Source organism: Salvelinus sp. IW2-2015, linkage group LG15 (assembly GCF_002910315.2).
Source record: "Salvelinus sp. IW2-2015 linkage group LG15, ASM291031v2, whole genome shotgun sequence".
Classification (NCBI taxonomy): Eukaryota; Metazoa; Chordata; class Actinopteri; order Salmoniformes; family Salmonidae; genus Salvelinus; species Salvelinus sp. IW2-2015.
In genome coordinates, this window is record NC_036855.1 from 25,541,756 (window position 1) to 25,565,585 (window position 23,830).

General features: G+C 42.7%; 1 protein-coding gene across 2 annotated transcripts in view; it reads right to left on the bottom strand.

Annotated features, from left to right (window-relative positions):
* The window catches only part of LOC111974975 (protein phosphatase Slingshot homolog 1-like), a 69,738-nt gene that overhangs the window by 44,449 nt on the left and 1,459 nt on the right, over positions 1-23,830 (bottom strand). For both annotated transcript variants that reach the window (XM_024003095.2, XM_024003094.2), the window contains exon 2: positions 15,065-15,102. In XM_024003095.2, the coding sequence (XP_023858863.1) occupies positions 15,065-15,102 (38 nt within the window). The remainder of the gene's footprint in view (positions 1-15,064; positions 15,103-23,830) is intronic.

Genomic DNA, 23,830 nt, shown 5'->3' on the forward strand with positions numbered 1-23,830 from the left:
CCAAAGTGCTAAAAAAACTTCACCATGCTCTATGGGATATTCAAATGTCTGCTTTTTTTTACCATCTGGTCTTTGTGGTTGAATCTGTGTTTGAATTTCACTGCTCTACTGAGGGACTTTACATATCATTGTATGTGTGGGGTACAGAGATGAGGTAGTCATTCAAAAAACAAGTTAAAAGTGAGTCCATGCAACTTATGTGACTTCTTAAGCAAATGTTTATTCCTGAACTTTAGGCTTGCCAAAACAATGAATATATATTGACTCAAGATATTTAAGCTTTCCATTTGTATTAATTGTGAACATTTCTAAAAACATAATTCCACATTATGGGGTATTGTGTGTAGGCCAGTGACACAAAATCTCAATTTAAATTAAGMCTGTAACACAAAATGTGGAAAACGTCAAGGCCCGTGAATACTTTCTAAAGGCATTGTAGGAGTTGAGGTCCATCAAAGAGACAACATCATGTTCTAACTACAACACCAAGCCCAAGAGGGAATGGCCACAACCCACCGTTTGTTAAAGACTGTGAAACATGGACACTTCACAAAGATTCTGTCCCTTCTAGGATGCTTCAGACATAGAACCGATACAAAGATGCAAGGAACATAMATGTTTAATGTAAAACATGTTCGTTCACAGGTCAGGTGGTGGATTGAGTCGTAAAATAAAATATTTCATGTCTCCACCTGCCTAATAAAACTCAATACATTGCATTACCCATTACATAAGCGGAGGGTTTTTTGGCAGTTAAAGACCWGCTCCGGTACTTTSMCGGCTAGAAAGTATTTTTTAATCCTCCCGCTTTGGGCTGGATGTGTCAATGTGCAGTTCATACATAGTCTATGAGSAGAATTACTTTCTTACCTAAATCAGCCATGAAATCACTAGTTTAAAAGTGACTGTTTTCTGGAAGCCATTTTCCCTACATTTATCCCCATGTGGGCCAGCTCCCTAGCAATTCGAGTTTCAGCCATGGAGCTCCAGTCCCTCACCATTTGAGTGACAGCTAGCAAGACGCACACACAGTAGAGCGAGAGAATGACGTGTGCACATATCTGCACATTGGAGTTACGCAATTTTTGGGGACCACTTTGACTCGTCGGTGCTACTTTCAGAACTACTGGTTAAAAAGTACAGTGCCTTTGGAAAATATTCAGACCCCTTGACTTTTTCCACATTTTGTTTTCACGTTACAGCCTTATTGTATAATTTATTAAATCGTTTTCCCCCTCATCAATATTCACACAACACCCCATAACGACAAAGCAAAAACAGGTTTTTATATATAAGTATTCATTTACATAACTATTCAGACCCTTTACTCAGTACTTTGTTGAAGTACTTGGCAGTGATTCCAGCCTTGGGTATGACACTACAAGCTTGGCACACCTGTATTTGGGGAGTTTCTCTCATTCTCTGCAGATCCTCGGGTTGGATGGGGAGCGTTGCTGCACAGCTATTTTCAGGTCTCTCCAGAGATGTTCGATCGGGCTCAAGTCCGGGCCACTTAATGACATGACACTTGTTTCATCAGACCAAAGAATCTTGTTTCTCATAGTCAGAGTCTTTAGGTGCCTTTTGGCAAACTCCAAGCGAGCTATCATGTGTCTTTTACTGAGGAGTGGCTTCCGTCTGGCCACTCTACCATAAAGGCTTGGTTGGTGGTTGGTGGAGTGCTGCAGAGATGGTTGTCCTTCTGGAAGGTTCTCCCATCTCCACAGAGAACCTCCAGAGCTCTGTCAGAGTGACCACTGTGTTCTTGGGACCTTCAATGCTGCAGACATTTTTTGGTACCCATCCCCAGATCTGTGCCTCGACACAATCCTGTCTCGGAGCTCTACGGACAATTCCTTCGACCTCATGGCTTGGATTTTGCTCTGACATGCACTGTCAACGGTGGGACCTTACATAGACAGGTGTGTGCCTTTCCAAATCATATCCAATCAATTTAATTTACAACAGGTGGACACCAATCAAGTTATAGAAACATCTCAAGGATGATCATTGGAAACAGGATGCACCTGAGCTCAATTTCGAGTCTCATAGCAAAGGGTGTGAATAAATATGTACATAAGGTATTTCTGAAACAAATAAAAATTATGTGCAAAAATTTCTAAAAACCTGTTTTTGTTTTGTCATTATGGGGCATTGTGTGTAGATTGCTGAATAATTGTTTTTAATTMAATCCATTTTATAATAAGGCTGCAATGTAACAAAACGTGAAAAAAATCAAGGGGTCTGAATACCTTCTGAAAGCACTGTATACAAAAGTACTAGAAATATCTTTAAGTTGTGTAATATAGTGTATTATGTCCCATACTGAACCGATGAGACCTGGAGGCAAGACAGGCCTTAACTCATATCTCACCGATGTCATTCCTGAGTATGTGCATCACTTTGAGTGCCYAAATTGAAAATTGCATAACCAGTCAATTCAGCAAGCCATGACACCCATCATCTAAGATATATCTGAAATCATTTCTGTAGTTAGAAACATAAGATTAGTATTCCTACAACATTCTTTGTTGAGATATAATTTAATTTCTGAGAYACTAAGTCAATTGATTGCACCCAAATTGGCCATTTTTATTTATAGGATTCATATAAATATTCAATACATATAGTACAGGGGTTCCCAAACTTTTTTGGCCAACAACCCCATTTTGACATTTGAAAATTCTRGTGACCCCACCACCCATGTGAAAAACATTATGTAATGAACAGCCAATGTTTACTTTTTTACTTGGGGTTATCAAAACAAACGTAACAGTACTTCTGATAGTGTTCTCAACTCACAATCACACACTTTTAATGGAGGTAGTCAATTGCAAATTAGTCTGTGCATGATGCATGTCACATCCGACCTTCTCAAAGTTAGGGGGCATCGTCGATAGTGCGCACCTCATCTCTGCTGTTACATCCAACCTGAATCGATATTTGGTTTTAATGCAGACGAAAGCTCTGAATCCAGCTTCACACAGATATGAGCTGGCGAAYAGTAGCCTACCATGAGTATTACGGTGCTTTCAAGACAACTGAGAACTCAGTGATCTTCAGGTCGTAAAGTCTAGAAACAGGCCCGAGTTCCTGAGTTGGAATTCCGAGTTGGATGACKGTTCAAAACAATTTTTCCCCAGTCGGAGCTKATTTCTTTCAGAGTTCCCTGTTGTTTTGAATGCACTGAAMTCGGAGARTTCCGAGTTSCCAGTTGTTTTGAACGCYGCAGTAATGCTCAGAGGAAGACGGTATTCACTTTGAGTAAGGAACCAAAACTCCTCCGCAGTGACCCGTGAGTGCGTTGTCTGCAGCATTCGGTCACATGGCAGCTCGATCAGCCTGCCCGCCGTCCCGTGAGAGACGGAGCCCCATCTGTGCAAAAGCCCACCATTCGATCCCATATAGAATCAGTTTTTCGTCAATATAGCCACACAGCACAGTGAACATCCCATATGCCGTTTCATACTCGGGAAAAGTGAGACAGAACAATATATCCTCGTGAATAGCATCCTCCGACATGTATAGCGAACAAAAGTCAATGCATGGGCATCTCAGCCCTCACAGCTAACGTCCATTTGGAGAGCATAAGCTGGGGAGTTTGAGTCGTTCAGTCAGTTTCCTCTTGATTGCTAGCAATAGCAGAAATTCTTAGTTCAACAGTGTTATCTGACAAAGGTATTGATGTGAGTTCTGTACCTCTGCATCCCCACACATTGTTTTCACCATATCAATTGCAACCGGTAATATAAAAGTCTGTGCAATAGTGCATGGTTTCATTCAACAACAAAAAAAAGATCTCAGGATTTTGGAAATCTTTCACGACCCCTTTTTCATATCAGGCGACCCAACATGGGGTCACGACCCCTAATTTGGAAACCGCTGATATAGTACCGAACATCTAACTTTTTTCTAACAATGAGTAAGACATMGTAAGAAATGGTTAAAAGCCACCCACGGAACCCCCCCACACCAATCCCAACYAGTATGCATTATCAGTTCTCTATGCCTGACAAGTAGTATGGAGCTGTGGCGGTCATTACATTTTGTCAGACGGTTATTGTCATSCAAAAGTCTGCCAGTCTCACGGTAATTGACTGTTAATTAACATAAACAAGTTTAGCATCTCCATGCCTCCAAGCTGCATTCAAGCCGCTGATGTGCGCCTTTGGAACATGTACATTTAAAAAGTCTAATAAATCAATTTAATATACACCATCACAAATCCATTATTTATTTTAGTCAGGTCTAAAGAAACATTATGATATGAATAACATGTATTTTATGAGTTGGCCTACTGTATGTTATCTGMCTATGCTCCATGCCATAGGCTTGTTCATTTAGCTTAGAAGATTTGCTTATAAATCCCATTCAATTATTTTATATGATATGATTTTATATTAACAAGAAAATAATTTTATTGAATAAAATGTAAAATATATTTTTCCCATTCCGGAGCAAGTGGSCTGTATGAATTGGCTATGTTGAGTGCAAAAGTGAACATTTGAAACAGGTCCTATACGCTAGATTTGGAGRTACTTGGCAACTTTAGTTGTGAATGATACAAACCTTAGAATGGCTTACAAATCAAAACACATATGGGCTGCATGATGGCTATAGGCTATTGATGATTTGAGAAAGTCGAGAGACAAAAAGCTCGCACTCCAATCCTTGCCTCCGGCTGAACAGCTGTTCTCTCAACAAGCGATCATATTTTCACCCATCAGACTATTCAATGTAATCTCATCTTTACTAATTATGTCAAATTAGTTTAGATTTAGAATGGCCCATTATTAAATGGACAGGGACAGAGGCATGGGGAAAAAATATGTTATCCATATGCACTCAACTAGCAAATGAAGGCCGCGCTTTCCCGCCTGTCCGTTTTTCAATGATACCGGAGAGGCAACTTCAGTTGTGAGAAATAAATACAACACTTATTTCGTTTCACACGTCAACCACGTTTGAGGAGCATGCTCTTGCTACGCGACAGGTGATATTCTGCCCAAACTCTGGATGCATGCGCTCCTCAACCCTATTCCTGCAGCTACCCAATGCTCAATTTGAAATCTGTGAAACCCATAGATTAGGGTCATGAATTTATTTAAATTGATTGATTTCCTTATATGAACTCAAACTCAGTAAACCCTTTTAAATTGCTGCATGCTGCGTTTATATTTTTGTTCAGTGTAGTTCCATCTCGCACTCAGTGTTCCATCTGTTTGATAGTTTCCAGGTCTGAGATGGTTTGTCACTAATGAGGGGTGAAGGCTAATAATCCAGTGGGATAGACAGGAGGCGGAAGCTTCACAGCAGAATCAGATTGTTCTGCCTCCATGCCCTCATGCAGTAAACAGTAAATCTCCCTGTGATGAATGACCAAGATTATTGACCTGTGGAGCCAGAGAGCCACTTCTCTCACTATGTATGACGGGTGACGGCCTCCACTCCTCCACGCTCCCCCCTTTGTTAAGGGGCACAGTAGAGCAGGAAGCTATGGCCTTCTTTCAGGCATCCTGTTTTCAGCTAAAACAAAAAAATAAACTAATGTCTGACCCACATGCACAAGAATTGAGGACAAAAATAGTAAGATGTCACACCCTGATCAGTTTCACCTGTCCTCCTTATCATCTCCACCCCCTCCAGGTGTCGCTTGTTTTCCCCAGTGTATTTATCCCTGTGTTTCCTGTCTCTCTGTGCCAGTTCGTCTTGTATGTTTCCAAGTCAACCAGCGTTTTTCCCATTCTTCTGCTTTTTGCATTTTCCTAGTCCTCCCTGTTTTGACACTTGCCTGTTTCTGGACTTTGTACCCGCCTGCCTGACCATTCTGCCTGCCTTGACCAGAGCCTGTCTGCCACTCTGATCTGGTTTTGACCTTTTTGCCTGTCCACGACCATTCTCTTGCCTACCCCTTTGGATTAATAAACATTGTAAGACTCAATCCATCTGCCTCCTGTGTCTGCATGGAGGTCTCGCCTTGTGCCTTGATAGGAGAGGTGAGATGATGTGCTTGAGAATAATCGTGTCTGATTGTCAACACCTCAGTTCGGGACGACTGAAGTTCAAATCAAATTGTATTTGTCACATGAAAAAAAACWATTAAAGAGCAACAATAAAATAACAGTAACGAGGCTATATACAGGGGGTCCCGGTACAGAGTCAATGTGCGGGGGCACAGGTTAGTCGAGGTAATTTAGGTATATGTACATGTAGGTAAAGTGTCTAATAATAAACAGAGTAGCAGCAGCGTCAAAAATGTGTGTGTGTGTGTGTTGGGGGGAGGGGGTCAATGCAAATAGTCTGGGTAGCCATTTGATTAGGTGTTCATGGAGTCTTATGGCTTGGGGGTAGAAACTGTTTAGAAGCCTTTTGGACCTAGACTTGGCTCTCCGGTACCGCTTGCCGTGCAGTAGCAGAGAGAACAGTCTATGACTAGGGTGGCTGGAGTCTTTTGCAATTTTTAGGGCCATCCTCTGACACCGCCTGGTAGAGATGTCTTGGATGGCAGGAAGCTTGGGCCCAGTGATGTACTGGGTCGTACGCAATACTCTCTGTAGTGCCTTGCGGTCGGAGGCCGAGCAGTTGCCATACCAGGCGGTAATGCAACCAGTCAGGCTGCTCTCGATGATATAGCTGTAGAATTTTTTCAGGATCTGAGGACCCATGCCAAATCTTTTCAGTCTCCTGAGGGGGAATAGGCGTTATCGTGCCCTCTTCAGTTAAACATCCGATTCTACATTCATATAAAATCTGTCAAATTAAGTAATCCAGGTTCATGGTGCATCTTGCCCTTCACACRCAATCTGAACTAGAAACTCTGATTACTTCACAAGGGGAAAACWACTTTGGTTTAGTGGCACACATTGTTTAAATGGTTCTCACTAGGCTAAATCCTTTCAGTGAGTTTTTCATTGAAAAAAAGACATGGAAATTGACCGCCAATAAATGTTCAAGATCCAGTCTCTTCTGTAATGAATAAACCCTGCAACTCCAACGAGAGTAAATTTGTGACTTCCTTTGTCAGTCAGATGTGAACAAAGATGGGACATAGATACAAACGTACCTGACTAATATGTCTGAGCCTGAGATCAAAGGAAAAGCCAACGGCTATTTTTCAGAGTCTGTTTGGTGTATCAACTCAGTTACCTTCTCCTTTATAAACGGTCTCACATGACCATTGAAGCTGAGATATTGCTAGCAGTGGTGAGGTGTGGTGTGCTACCTTGAAATGACTGTAGGCAAGTCTGACCTGTGACCCATGACTTACACGGTGACCATATACTGTATGAACTAATATAGCAGATTTCCTAAACAGTGGATAGAGGACATCAATTTGAAGAGTGAATGGTTCTCCCAATCCAGAAGGGTACAACATGGGTAGTGCAGGCTTCACTGGACACATCAGAACTGGGCACAGCTCCCCAAACAGATCCAACTTTAGTGAAGCTTCTTAAATAATAAATTCAGAACAAAATAACAACTTTTAACTTCAGAGATAAAAAAATGTATGTGTCTGCCTTTGTGGTAGTGATGATCCATATTCCAGGTTTAGGAGGAGTAGACCCATAATTCCATGTTTGACAATAATATTTGGGACGCTTTTAAAGTCTCAACGGCAGAAGCTCTTACCTTCAATGTTTTTAATAGAAAGAATAATKAAACTAAAAAAGAAACAACGCATATATACTATTTCATCAGTCTATCCATCATTGAGCTTATCTCTCTTAACCAGCCCCGGAGACTCAGCTTTACAAGCTCAATGCAGGATTCCGCTTTACAGGCTCATCGCCTTCTGCCTGTAATCGTCTCAACCAGCACATGTCATCCCCAAGTTCTGACATGATTCAGTCACWCAGTCCTTTAATAGCTGAAAGAAACACGCATCTCTGATCCATTTCACTACAGTGAACTGATAGACAAAGACAAAGCCTTAAAAGGACCCCCAGAGGAAGTTGATGCCACTATTTAAATGTAATTTCCTGTCCTAGAGGAAATGCATGTTTAGGTTCAACCTCTGAAGAATGACAAAGGCTACTTATACAGTACCAGTCAAAAGTTTGGACACCAACTCATTCAAGGGTTTTTCTTTATTTTTACAATTTTCTACATTGTATTATAATAGCGAAGACATCAAAACTATGAAATAACACATATGGAGTCATGTAGTAACCAAAAAAAGTGCTAAACAAATCAAATTATATTTTATATTTGAGATTCTTCAAAGTAGCCATACTTTGCCTTGATGACAGCTTTGCACAATCTTGAAATTATCTCAACAAGCTTCATGAGGTAGTCACCTGGAAAGCTTTCCAACAGTCTTGAAGGAGTTCCAACATATGCTGAGCACTTGTTGGCTGCTTTTCCTTCACTCTGCAGTCCAACTCATCCCAAACCATCTCAATTGAGTTGAGGTCGGTGATTGTGGAGGCCAGGTCATCTGATGCAGCACTCCATCACTCTCCTTCTTGGTCAAATAGCCCTTACACAGCCTGTTGGTGTGTTTTGGATCATTGTCTAGTTGAAAAACAAAATGATAGTCCCACTAAGCGCAAACCAGATGGGATGGTGTATCGCTGCAGAATGCTGTGGTAGCCATGCTGGTTAAGTGTGCCTTGAATTCTAAATAAATCACTGAGTGTCACCATCAAAGCACCCCCACATTATTACACCTCCTCCTCCATGCTTCACTGTGGGAACCACACATGCGGAGATCATCCGTTCACCTACTCTGTCTCACAAAGACACGGCGGTTGGAACCAAAAATCTAAAATTTGGACTCATCAGACCAAAGGACAGATTTCCACCGGTCTAATGTCCATTGCTCATGTTTCTTGGCCCAAGCAAGCCTCTTCTTCTTATTGGTGTCCTTTAGTAGTGGTTTCTTTGCAGCAATTTGACCATGAAGGCCTGATTCACGCGGTCTCCTCTGAACAGTTGATGTGGAGATGTGTCTGTTACCTGAACTCTGAAGCAATTATTTGGGCTGCAATCTTAGGTGCAGTTATTTTCTGAGGCTGGTAGTCTGAATGAACTTATTCTCTGCAGCAGAGGGAACTCTGGGTCTTCCTTTCCTGTGGCGGTCCTCATGAGAGCCAGTTTCATCATAGCGCTTGATGGTTTTTGCGACTGCACTTGAAGAAACTATCAAAGTTCTTGAAATGTTCCACATTGACTGACCTTCATGTCTTAAAGTAATGATGGACTGTCGTTTCTCTTTGCTTATTTGAGCTGTTGTTGCCATAATATGGACTTGGTATTTTACCAAATAGGCTTATCTTCTGTATACCACCACTACCTTGTCACAACACAACTGATTGGCTCAAACGCATTAAGAAGGAAACATATTCCACAAATGTAATTTTAACATGATGCACCTGTTAATTGAAATGAATTCCAGGTGACTATCTCATGAAGCTGGTTGAYAGAATTCCAAGAGTGTGAAAAACTGTCAAGGCAAAGGGTGGCTACTTTTGAAGAATCTAAAATATATTTTGATTTGTTTAACACTTTTTTCTACATGATTCCATGTGTGTTTTGATGGTTTTGATGTCTTTAATATTATTCTATGATGTAGAAAGTAGTGAAAATAAAGAAAAACCCTTGAATGAGTAGGTGTGTCCAAACTTTTGAATGGTACTGTATATTTTTAATACAGACTAACTAAGAAATAAGTGAACATACACAAATTATCCAATGGATTATGATAATTCTCTGTAAAAAACAGTGGAGGTGCAAAAACTTACATTTGCACCCCCTATTTAATTTACTCCATGGCTCAGGGGGCCAAGTGACCACAAGGCTGTTTAGCGCATCTCAGTCGCGAAGAGGAATAACTTCGCAGCGGTTTCAGATTAATAAACAATGCCATGCTGGTGGCTGGTAACATTCAAATAAAACCCAGCCTTGAAGCAAAAGAAGTGGGCTGAAAATAATTTTGATGTCATATTATAGCAGGGGCAGAACTTTGGTTTTAGAAGTGGGGGGCCCATAATTTGGTGGGGGGTCTTCCCATTTTCCGAGGCATCTAAAGCTAATTTCCTTCATTTCTACACAATCTAATATGACCCATGGCCGTTCTAGCGTCTCTATATAGAACATTAAGTAAGCAAAAGTACCTAGTCATCGAGCTAGGTGAGGGATCATTATTAAATATGTTTAAGTGATTGATAAGACTGAACTAGATCCACGATAATTCAATAATCAAGTGTTGCACCTTTAACCAATAGCCTAACAAATGAACAACTCTTACAAATAAAGTACAAAGACCTTTGATCCTCTATATCAAATTTCAGCCAGACCGCCCATGCACGCCCGATCCCACCAGTCTAGTCAATAACTCAACTCACTCTCTCTCCAACAACTTCCTCCGCATCTTTTTTTTAATGTCTCAAGGAAAGGTTTGGAAAACAAAAGTTTTATAAAAACACACATAGACCTACACAGTAACAAACAGAAACTGTACACCCTCCATAAATTCATATCACTGTACTGTAGAGCTCTTTTTACTTGTACACAATATAGCTGGGTCACCCTGTCCTGCCCCTAGGGGTCCACGGCCCTGCAGCTCCCCAACCCAACACACCCACCTCAGCTTCAGGATCTTAGTGAAACATTCACTATTGGTTTCAGGTGTGTTAGTCCAAGGTCAGAGAGACAACCAACAGTATGGCAGAGCCCCAGGGCCAGGACTGAACAGCCCAGCAGCTAGGGATTGCCTTAATAGATATCTCCCCTGACATGGGCATGTTTTCAATGCAGACATTTTTTGTCAAACAGTATTCCATATAAGGCATCCAGAGCTTATGAAAGTTGCACAGTATACCCTTAATCTTGTAATAAATCAAATCGCATGATACATAACGTGACATTTCCTCCAACCTAATTAATGGCAATGCATTTCTTATCCGCTATAAATGCTAGTTTACACATTTTCTTCTGATAAATGTCTCCAATATAAACATTTCCAAGCAAACAACAACAGGGAGACTCTGTTCATGTATCTCAGCATGTCTACATACTCTTTGCCAGAATTCAACCAGCCTTCACAAGACCATAACATATGCAAATATGTCCCCTTTTGTGTTTTAAACCTCCAGCAGAAGAACTACATTTGTGTGTGCATGATATTCAATTTCACTGCCATTATTCCCAGAGTTTAGTCTACCCATCAACTCAAGATGGAACTTAGTATCCATTCACTGATTGTTATAATATACTAGAAAATTCATCTGAGCTCCGTAGACTGGTCTTCCCTGGCTGTCTGACCCTCCATGGAGACCTGTCACAATCTGAACCTACTAAGACATGATGAGCATAGTGTTGTGTACTGACTGTTCACCATGACAGTGAAGCCTGTAGAGCCCTTTATACCGTGTCAGTGTGAAAAGTAGGGAATTAGCTGGGGAAACGGACAGATCAATAACGTTACARTGATATACTGACTAATAAAAAAATCATATTGTTCTGAAAAACATCAGAATATCGGTCTTCAATCGTTTGGCAGCTGGTTTCATCGTTTGATTCAGGTCTAGTGTGATTGAGGCAAAAATAGTAGCTAAACTTAGTGAGCTAGCCAGCTAGCTAGCATACGATAGCCAACTTTTGGCTAGCTCTGCRAGTTAATGGTAAATCATCACATTTGTACCCCCCTTCCCCAGTGAAAGTTGCACCCCTGTATTATAGGAAAAGACACCATATTCACARGGATTTGCACAAAGTGGGCAGTTCGGATTTTGTCGCTTCAAGCCAAAATACAGTGCATTCAGAAAGTATTCAGACCCCATTTTGTTACGTTACAGCCTTATTCTCAAATTGATTAAATTAAAATGTTCCTCATTAATCTACACACAATACCCTATAATAACAAGGCGAAAACAAGTTTAGACATTTTTGCAAATGTATTAAAAATAACAGAAATACCTTATTTACATAAGTATTCAGACCCTTTACTAAGAGAATAAGAGAATKAAAATCGAGCTCAGGTGCATCCTGTTTCCATTGATCATCCCTTAAATGTTTCTACAACTTAAATTCAATTGATTGGACATGATTTGGAAAGGTACACACCTGTCTATATAAGGTGCCACAGTTGACAGTGCATGTCAGAGCAAAAACCAAGCCATGAGGTCGAAGGAATTATCCGTAGAGCTCAGAGACAGGATTGTGTCGYGGCACAGATCTTGGGGAGGGGAACCAAAACATTTATGCACCATTGAAGGTCCCCAAGTGTCCTCCATCATTCTTAAATGGCAGAAGTTTGGAACCACCAAGACTCTTCCTAGAGCTGGCCACCCGGAAGAACTGAGCAATAGTGGGAGAAGGGCCTTGGTCAGAGAAGTGACCAAGAACCCAATGGTCACTCTGTCAGAGCTTCAGAGTTCCTCTGTGGAGATGGGAGAACGTTCCAGAAGGATAACCATCTCTGCAGCACTCCACCAATCAGGCCTTTATGGTAGAGTGGCCAGACGGAAGCCACTCCTCACTAAAAGGCACATGACAGCTCGCTTGGAGTTTGCCAAAAGGCACCTAAATGACTCTCAGACCATGACAAACAAGATTATCTGGTCTGATGAATCTAAGATTGAACTCTTTGGCCTGAATGCCAAGCGTCACATCTGTAGGAAACCAGGCACCGCTCATCACCTGGCCAATACCATTCCTACGGTGAAGCATCATGGTTGCAGCATCATCCTTTGGGGATGTTTTTCAGCGGCAGGGACTGAGAGACTAGCCAGGATCGAGGGAAAGATGAAAAGAGCAAAGTACAGAGAGATCCTTGATGAAAACCTGCTCAGGACCTCAGACTGGGGCGAAGGTTCACCTTGAACAGGACAATGACACTAAGAACACAGCCAAGACAACGCAGGAGTGGGCTTCGGGACAAGTCTCTGAATGTCCTTGAGTGGCCCAGCCAGAGCCTGGACTTGAACCCGATCTAACATCTCTGGAGAGACCTGAAAATAGCTGTGCAGCGATGCTCCCCATCCAACCCGACTGAACTTGAGAGGATCTGCAAAGAAGAATGGAATAAACTCCCCAAATACAGGTGTGCCAAGCTTGTAGCATTATATCCAAGGAGATTTGAGGCTGTAGAACTGCCAAACGTCAACAAAGTACTGAGTGAAGGGTGCAAAGTTTTTTTTTTTATACATTTGCAAACATTTATAAAAACCTGTTTTTGCTTTGTCATTATGTGATATTGTGTGTAGATTGATGAGGAAAAATAACAATTTAATACATTTTAGAATAAGGCTGTAACGTAACAAAATGTGGAAAAAGTTGAGGGTTCTGAATGCTTTCTAAATGCACTATCGTACTTTGACTAAAACGATGACTTATTGACTTAAATCGTCTTTCAGCTTGAAAATGTAGATTTCTACTGGTGTTGGCGTTTTAAGGTCCAATGCAGCCGTTTTTCTCTCAATATCAAATCATTTCCGGGTAACAATGAAGTATATTACTGAGATATTTTCAATTAAAATGGTCAAAAAGAAACAAAAATAGCTTCTTAGCAAAGAGCAATTTCTCAAGCAAGAATTTAGCTAGGACTGTCTGGGAGTGGTAGACTGAAAATGAGCGGTTATTGGCAGACGTTTGGAACTCTTTATTGGTATATTAACTAATTCACCTTCTGGTGATGTCAACAGGCAGGCCAAAATTCCAAAACACGCTCAAATTTCAGCTGTTCTTTTCAAACAGCTCTTACACTAAAAGTACATTATCATAATTTTCACAATTTCACAGTATTATTCCAACCTCTGTGTGGAAATATATATAAAACACAGGTAAATCACATTATTTACTGCACTGGGACTTTAAGCACCTGTTGCAACAATGACTAGCAAAAAGGGGAAGACAATATTTTGTCTAATTGTCCATTAGAGATAGGTGACTACCCTGTATAGACAGACAAAGGTTTCTTAATAATTTGTTACAGTGGTGACCAGAGGTGAAAGTACATTTAATTTCTTACAGGTAGGGACACCCAAGTGCGCGCAATCTTTTTTTTTACTACAAAAATTACAGGGTAGCCTACTCTGYTGACACTGACAAACAMATCAATAAAAACAATGTTGTCTGATACATATAATTGGTCTACGAAAAGGGGAGACACAAATACAATACGACATCCATTTAACCTAGAGGAGGAAATTATTGTCCAAAAACAAACTAAAGTGGCGCTGACCCAATGACAAAGACAGTGAATATGCACACTCACTGGGGATATTGCCGATATTCTCCTCTATTGCCAATATGATAGGCTACCGTTCACTCAATTAAATAAAAAATGTTGATAACTGAAAGACAGATTGGGGTATTTTTATTGTAGTCTCTTTACAACAGTTTTTCCCTGATTTTATTTTTAAATATTGCAATATGACTGGCTGGGTCTCTCTGCTTTTCACTGACAGTCGCTACTCAACAATCATCTATTTGGTATTTGCAACGCGCGCTGCCCAAATTGCGGGCCCTATCGATTGTAGGCTATGCGATAAAACATTTTTTTTTAAGTAAGCAGCTAATGAGCCTCTGTGGCCAAATCCTGCTTTCTGGTGTAGTAGCCTATTTTGAATGATTTTATGTAATGTTAAATAATTGTATTTATTTATRTTACCTTTATTTAACTAGGCAAGTCAGTTAAGAACAAATTCTTATTTTCAATTACAGCCTAGGAACAGTGAGTTAACTCCCTTGTTCAGGGGCAGAACGACAGATATGTACCTTGTCAGCTCGGGATTCGATCTTCCAACCTTTCGGTTACTAGTCCAACGCTCTAACCACTAGGCTACGCTGCCGCCCCTAATGATGCTGTAATAGCCTATATTTTTGGGGGCATGTTGTATTAATTATGATAGGCTCACGTTTTACCAGTACAGGTACACCCACTACACCTCCACCCACAAACAAACGCAAATCACAAAAACGTCCTCCTATTACTCTCCATTTGGCATAATATGTAGCTGTAGCGTGCTCCCCCATGCAAAATAATGGATAGAAAGGAGCAGCAGCTCTGAGCTACCCTAGCAAGTCCATCTTTAGTACTGTAAGTACTAAGAACACTTACCTCTGATTTAGCCGGCGCTCATCATCACTCCCAAAGTCCTGTAAACCAAGAAAAGGCAGAGCAAAAATAAGCAAAAGTTACCAATCTGATACTACAAGACATTGAAGCTCTACAGTGCAGCCATTAGTATCAGGTGGACATTAACCTGTCCACAATTCAGAGTACCTGTTTTGCCTCATAATAAGCTCTGATAGGTAGGTTACTATTCTACAGAGGGATATAATGAGGGGAACCTAATTCTCATTACTCACAACTCATTGAAGAGTTGAGTGGATTCAGGGGTAGATTTTCAATATTCTTTTATAAAACTATTGTAGAAATGTTTCCCAAAATAAACAGAGTGTACAAAACATTAAACACCTTCCTAATATTTAGTTGCACCCCCATTTGCCTTCAGAACAGCTTAATTCGTTGGGCAAGGTGTCGAAAGCATTCCAAAGGGATGCTGGCCCATGTTGACTCCAATGCTTCACACAGTTGTGTAAAGTTAGCTGGATGTCATTTGGGTGGTGTACCATTCTTAATAAACACGGAAAACTGTTGAGCATGAAAAAAACAGCAGCGTTGCAGTTCTCGACACACTCAAACTGGTGCGCCTAGCATCTACTACCATACCCCGTTCAAGGCACTTAAATATTTTGTCTTGCCAATTCACCCTCTGAATGGCACACATACACAATCCATGTCTCAATCGTCTCTAGACTTAAAAATCCTTCTTTAACCTGGCTCCTCTCCATCTACACTGAAGTGGATTTAACAAGTGACATCAATAAGGGATCATAGCTTTCACCTGGTTAGTCTATGTCATGGAAAGTGTAGGTGTTCCTAATGCTTTGTACACTCAGTGTGTATCTAGTCTAATACACAATGTTGAGGTTTCAATGTTCGCATAAATGTATTTAACCTAGGCTAACCTTGGAACAGACAAATCTACCAACGCCCCAACAAATCAACACTACTGTTTATACCAAAACTTCTGTTCTTTTTCGATACTTGAACATGAAAAACATTTCAGTAATAGAATTTTTGTTACTTTCGGTACTTCTATTAAATGTGTCTCACGTCATCTACTGATTGAGAGAGGATCAAGTCTGTCTATCGGCGCAGCAGACGTCCTCATATAGTGTGAAAGCACCGGCACCATGCCTGCTCCACTTACTCATTACTAGCTCTAGCTTGTCCTAAGGAATCCCTGTACTATGGGCTGAGGCTGGGATGCGTCATGTTAACTTCTGTGCAGCATGAGTGGGGAGCTAACACACTTAATTACTGTTGGCAAAACAAAAGTCCATTACAGGCTAGAACCCTTTACAATGCAACAAAATACCTGTAGCTTTAAGACAACTTTCCTTGCTAGCTTACAGCTGAAGCTAACATCAATTCGCTACTCTAGTACTTTGTTTGTCATAATATACAAACCACAATGCGAAATAAACTGATTTGAAAGTGGATTGTCACCAAAAACCAGTCATTGCTAAAAACGGTATTAATTATCTTAGTCTCCCTCTCCTCAGTCACGTATCTCCTGTTGCTCTCGATGTGTGTTGAATTTAGACTTATTTTTTTWAACATTTTAGTAATTTAGCAGATGCTCTTATCCAGAGCGACGTAGTTAGTGCATTCATCTTAAGATAACAAGGTGGGACAATCACATATCACAGGCATAGAAAGTATATTTTTCCTCAATAAATTAGCTATTAGTAGAATCAGAACTAAGGGTGGAGGGGGTCAAGCCAAGTGCAGGTTGAGGTAAAATCAATCAAAATGTGGGGGGGTTAGAAGAAGGATGATTTAAATTCTCTTAAATTCTTTTAATAAAATATTAKATCTTTAGAAAAACCTAACATACTTGAATAAAACACCAAATACACTGCTGTAGTTTGTCTCATTACCGTAACAATTTAAGTTCCTGTCAAAACTTAAAAACAGTGCATTCGGAAAGTATTCAGACCCCTTCTCTTTTCCCAAAATAATTGTACATTACAGCCTTATTCTGAAATTGATTAAATAAAAAAGTGTCATCAATCTACACACAATATCCCATAAAGACAAAGCGAAAACAGTTTTTTAGAATTTTTTGCAAATGTATTACAAATAAAAACAGAAATACTTTATTTACATATTCAGAGCCGTTGCTATGAGACTTGAAATTGAGCTAGAGTGCATCCTGTTTCCATTGATCATTCTTGAGATGTTTCTACAACTTCATTGGAGTCCACCTGTGGTAAATTCAATTGATTGGACATGATTTCAAAAGGCACACACCTGTCTATATCAAGGTCCCACAGTTGACACGTGTTCTCGCACACCCCGAGAGCTTCTGGTCAGCGGGGTGGTGGCACCGGGATCCTCATCTCTCCCAAGTGGTCATTCTCTCTTTCTCCCCTTACCCATCTGTCTATCGCCTCCTTTGAATTCCATGCTGTCACAGTTACCAGCCCTTTCAAGCTTAACATCCTTATCATTTATCGCCCTCCAGGTTCCCTCGGAGAGTTCATCAATGAGCTTGATGCCTTGATAAGCTCCTTTCCTGAGGACGGCTCACCTCTCACAGTTCTGGGCGACTTTAACCTCCCCACGTCTACCTTTGACTCATTCCTCTCTGCCTCCTTCTTTCCACTCCCTCTCCTCTTTTGACCTCACCCTCTCACCTTCCCCCCTACTCACAAGGCAGGCAATACGCTGAGATGCTGTTCTTCCACTAACCTCATTGCAACTCCCCTCCAAGTCTCCGACCACTACCTGTATCCTTTTCCCTCTCGCTCTCATCCAACACTTCCACATCCCCTCCTCGGAATGGTATCGCGCGTCCCAACCTTCGCTCCTCTCCCCCGCTACCCTCTCCTCTTCCATCCTATCATCTCTTCCTCTGCTCAAACCTTCTCCACCTATCTCCTGATTCTGCCTCCTCAACCCTCCTCTCCTCCCTTTCTGCATCCTTTGATTCTCTATGTCCCTATCCTCCAGGCCGGCTCGGTCCTCCCCTCCGCTCCGTGGCTCGACGACTCATTGCGAGCTCACAGAACAGGGCTCCGGGCAGCCGAGCGGAAATGGAGGAAAACTCTCGCCTCCCTGCGGACCTGGCATCCTTTCACTCCTCCTCTCTCCATTTTCCTCTTCGTCTCTGCTGCTAAAGCCACTTTCTACCACTCTAATATCCAAGCATCTGCCTCTACCCTAGGAAGCTCTTTGCACCTTCCTCCTCCCTCCTGAATCCTCTTCCCCCCCCCCCGCATCCTCCCTCTCTGCAGATGATTCGCAACCATTTTGAAAAGAGGTCGACGACATCCGATCCTCGTTGCTAAGTCAAACCGACACCGCTGGTTCTGCTCACACTGCCTACCCTGTGCTCTGCCACTCTTTCTCCCCTCTCTCTCCAGATGAACTCTCGCGTCTTGTGACGGCCGCCCGCCCACAACCTGCCCGCTTGACCCTAATCCCCTCCTCTCTTCTCCAGACCATTTCCGGAGACCTTCTCCCTTACTCACCTCGCTCATCAACTCATCCTGACCGCTGGCTACGGTCCCTTCCGTCTTCAAGAGAGCGAGAGTTGCACCCCTTCTGAAAAAACCTACACTCGATCCTCTCCGATGTCAACAACTACAGACCAGTATCCCTTCTTTCTTTTCCTCTCCAAAACTTTTGAACGTGCCGTCCTTGGCCAGCTCTCCCGCTATCTCTCTCAGAATGACCTTCTTGATCCAAATCATCAGGTTTCAAGACTAGTCATTCAACTGAGACTGCTCTTCTCTGTATCACGGAGGCGCTCCGCACTGCTAACAGCTACTCTCTCTCCTCTGCTCTCATCCTTCTAGACCTATCGGCTGCCTTCGATACTGTGAACCATCAGATCCTCCTCTCCACCCTCTCCGAGTTGGGCATCTCCGGCGCGGCCCACGCTTGGGATTGCGTCCTACCTGACAGGTCGCTCCTACCAGGTGGCGTGGCGGAAATCTGTCTCCTCACCACGTGCTCTCACCACTGGTGTCCCCCAGGGCCTTGTTCTAGGCCCTCTCCTATTCTCGCTATACACCAAGTCACTTGGCTCTGTCATAACCATACATGGTCTCTCCTATCATTGCTATGCACGACACACAACTAATCTTCTCCTTTCCCCTTCTGATGACCAGGTGGCGAATCGCATCTCTGCATGTCCTGGCAGACATATCAGTGTGGATGACGGATCACCACCCTCAAGCTGAACCTCGGCAAGACGGAGCTGCTCTTCCTCCCGGGGAAGGACTGCCCGTTCCATGATCTCGCCCCCCATCACGGTTGACAACTCCATTGTGTCCTCCTCCCGAGCGCTAAAGAACCTTGGCGTGATCCTGGACAACACCCCTGTCGTTCTCAACTAACATCAAGGCGGTGGCCCGTTCCTGTAGGTTCATGCTCTACAACATCCGACAGAGTAGCGACCCTGCCTCACACAGGAGCGGCGCAGGTCCTAATCCAGGCACTTGTCATCTCCCGTCTGGATTACTGCACACTCGCTGTTGCTGGCTCCTGCCTGTGCATTAAACCCCTACAACTCATCCAAGAACCGCAGCCGTCTGGTGTTAACCTTCCCAAGTTCTCTCACGTCACCCCGCTCCTCCGCTCTCTCCACTGGCTTCCAGTTGAAGCTCGCCATCCGCTACAAGACCATGGTGCTTGCCTACGGAGCTGTGAGGGGAACGGCACCTCAGTACCTCCACGGCTCTGATCAGGCCCTACACCAAACAAGGGCACTGCGTTCATCCACCTCTGGCCTGCTCGCCTCCCTACCACTGAGGAAGTACGTTCCCGCTCAGCCCAGTCAAAAACTGTTCGCTGCTCTGGCCCCCAATGGTGGAACAACTCCCTCACGACGCCAGGACAGCGAGGTCCAATCACCACCTTCCCGGAGACACCTGAAACCCCACCTCTTTAAGGAATACTAGGATAGGATAAAACCCCTTCCTCCCCCCCCCCCCCCCCATTAAAGATTTAGATGCACTAATTGTAAAGTGGCTGTTTCCACTGATGTCATAAGGTGAATGCACCAATTTGTAAATCGCTCTGGATAAGAGCGTCTGCTAAATGACTTAAATGTTGACAGTGCATGTCAGAGCAAAAACCAAGCAATGAGGTCGAAGGAATTGTCCGTAGAGCTCAGAGACAGGATTGTGTCGAGGCACAGACCTATGGAAGGGTACCAAAAAATGTCTGCAGCATTGAAGGTCCCCAAGAACACAGTGGCCTCCATCATTCCTAAATGGAAGAAGTGTGTAACCACCAAGACTCTTCCTAGAGCTGACCGCCCGGCCAAACTGAGCAATCAGGGGAGAAGAGCCTTGGTCAGAGAGGTGACCAAGAACCCGATGGTCACTCTGACAGAGCTCCAGAGGTGGTGGCAGCATCATCATCATCACGTGGGGATGTGTTTCAGCGGCAAGGACTGGGAGACTAGTCAGGATCGAGGGAAAGATGAGCAGAGCAAAGTACATTGATGTAAACCTGCTCTAGAGCGCTCAGGACCTCAGGACCCTAAGAACACTGCCAAGACAACGCAGGAGTGGCTTTGGGACAAGTCTCGGAATGTCCTTGAATGGCCAAGCCAGAYCCCGGACTTGAACCAAATCGAGCATCTCTGGAGAGACCTGGAAATTGCTGTGAAGCGACGCTCCTCATCCAATCTGACAGAGCTTGAGAGGATCTGCAGAGAAGAATGGGAGAAACTCCCCAAATACAGGTGCGTCAAGCTTCATACCCATAAAGACTCAATGCTGTAATCGCTTCAACAAAGTACTGTGTAAAGGATCTGAATACTTATGTAAATGTGATATCAGTAAAAAAAATCCCTAAAAACCTGTTTATGCTTTGTCATTGTGGGGTATTGTGTGTAGATTGAGGGGGGGAAACGATTCAATCCATTTTAGAATAAGGCTTTAATGTAACAAAAATGTGGAAAAACTTTCCGAATGTACTGTAAAGTTGTATTCACCCATGATGCATCATCTAGAGGAGTAGTCTTTATATGAACACAAGTTAAGTTAATGTATTTGCTTATATGCCTTCAGAATGATTATTCTCAAACACCCCCTTTACTCCACTTGGCCTTCTCATTACCGATACGGCTAAAGAGCTCAAATTGGGGAAAAAGTCTGATTAACTTTATAATTGTATCATTTAATTTGAAATATTTATATTTTCAGTGTGATGTTTAACTGACTCCTTTTCATTAGGGGAGCAATGTAAAACAAAAAATTGAAATATTGATTTGTTCACTACTTTTTGGACTTTTGTGAAAATGCAGGTAAAATGCATAATATCTCATTAAAGAAACCTATAATTATACAATATAGATTAGTACAGATCCTAATATCAGTGTTTCAAGAGGAAATTTAGTTTCGTGAGAATGACCCACCTGGCTTTATGAGAGAGGTGAACGCCACTGAATGGAGGGAATGTGGCCATTCTTTATGATAGTTTCACCACAGTAAATGTCTTAAAAACAGTTATTGTTCAAGGAGAGATATCATAGACTGGGAGTATCAGGTTATAGTAACATGGTGACAGGTAACTGTGAGGAGGTGGGCCATTCTCCAGAAGTTTCACCTACTAAAGCCTGAGGATTGTCAACCAAAGCACTACTAGTGAGAAGCACAAGGTCCCTGCCAAGGTTAGGTACTGCAGCACTAAGAGGAAATGTTGTGACAAGATGTATCCAACACTGTATTTCAGCTCCAAAAACACACAGCACTTTCCACTACTGTATCTAACAAACTAAATTGGGCGAGCATCACACTTGTGATGAGCAGAATGGGTTCAAAACAGCAAACAGACGTCATTGTCAAACCTAACATTTTTATAAACACACACAAAAAGTATTTTCCCCCCCATCTAAACAAACGGTGCAGATAAGGTGAGGTAAGTCCTCTGAGGTTGGTCTCTACCTCTACCCATTCAACCAGGGAACGGGCATCAGGGTGAAACTCATAACAGGGACGTGTCAAACGCTGTGTTTAACATGGGTTTCAGTTGGTCATCGGGGAGAGTAATCGAATAATTGACTTGAACAGCCCTGCAGCCGCTACAAGTGAAATCTCAGCCATAATTCTCCCACAGCAAGACACATGACAATAGCCAAATTTCACCTCGTAGGGAAGGGATGAAACTCTCCATTCTTGGCAAAATCATGTAGCCTACCTTACACCGTCACAACAGCTACCATATTATTACCCCACCACCGTCCTCCACTCATCGCTTTCCCCCCACCCTCCATGTGAGAATGACATCATAGCTGCAGCAGCTTCCTGAGGGGCTTGGCTGCTCCTCATCAGACAGGCCCCTGGGAAGAGCCCTGGAAGCAGCCAGGCAGCCAGTCAATTCTATCCCACATTTAAAGTGAGTGGCAGGCAGTGACAAGGAAGGCTGGTCCTCACAGGCCAGCTCAACCATCTTCACGATAAAGGTGTTTCTTTTTACACGTTTCTTTTTTTAAATGGCAGGTGTAATGCGTCAGGCCCAATGACTCAGTAGCTAAAAAAGTAAAGCAGCAGCCTAATGAAAGACCAGCTAATGCTCAAGTACCAGTTCTTGATTCAGGCCTAACCATGGTTGTTGTCATCTTCAAGACAAATCTACCCAATACTCCCTCAATAAGGGCGAGTGGAGAAAACCTGCTGTAGGCTAGAGCCTTTGTTGTATTTAGCGTGACTCCTGTTTCCATTAACAGTTAGCGCCCCCAACTGGTTCAGAAGGTGCACAAAAACAGTACTTCGATTGTAGCTATCTTTCATGAGTGACATCTAAATGTCATAGCTGTGATGTGTAGGCACTAACTGTTACACTACATGACCAAAAGTATGTGGACACCTGCTCGTCGAACGTCTCATTCCAAAATCATGGGCATGAATACGGAGTTGGTCCCCCCTTTGCTGCATTAACAGCCTCCACTCTTCTGGGAAGGCTTTCCACTAGATGTTGGAACATTGCTGCGGTGACTTGCTTTCATTCAGCCACAAGAGCATTAGTGAGGTCGGGCTCTGATGTTGGGCTATTAGGCCTGGCTCGACGTCGGCGTTCCAATTAATCCCAAAGGTATTCGATGGGGTTGAGGTCAGTGCTCTGTGCAGGCCACACCAAGTTCTTCCACACCAATCTCGACAAACCATTTCTATATGGACCTCGCTTTGTGCACGTGGGCATTGTCATGCTGAAACAGGACAGGGCCTTCCCCAAACTGTTGCCACGGCCTGTTCACCCCAGTACCATCTAGAAGGCGGAGACAGTACAAGTGCATCAAAGCTGGGACCGAGAGACGGAGAAACAGCTTCTATCTCCAGGCCATCAGACTGTTAAACAGTCACCACTAGCCAGCCTCCGCCCAGTACCCTGCCCTGAACATTAATCAATGTTCTAGCCAGCTACCACCCGGTACTCTGCCCTGCACCTTAGAGACTGCTGCAGTATGTACATAGTCACTGAACAGTGGTCACTTTAATAATGTTTAGATACTGTTTTACCCACTTTATGTATATACTGTATTTTAGTCATGGCTCATCCTATATAACTTTATTTTTTCTGGATTATGTGTGTATTGTTTTTTTTTAATTGCTAGGTATTACTGCACTGTTGGAGCTAGAAACATATGCATTTCACTGCACCTGTGATAACATCTGCAAATCTGTGTACGCGACCAATAAACTTTGGTTTGATTTGCATTTTGAGATGGGATTGTTCTTGTGGTTTATTCATTGGCTGTTGGTGATGCCTACTCTTTGGTTAATCTGAATAAACAAA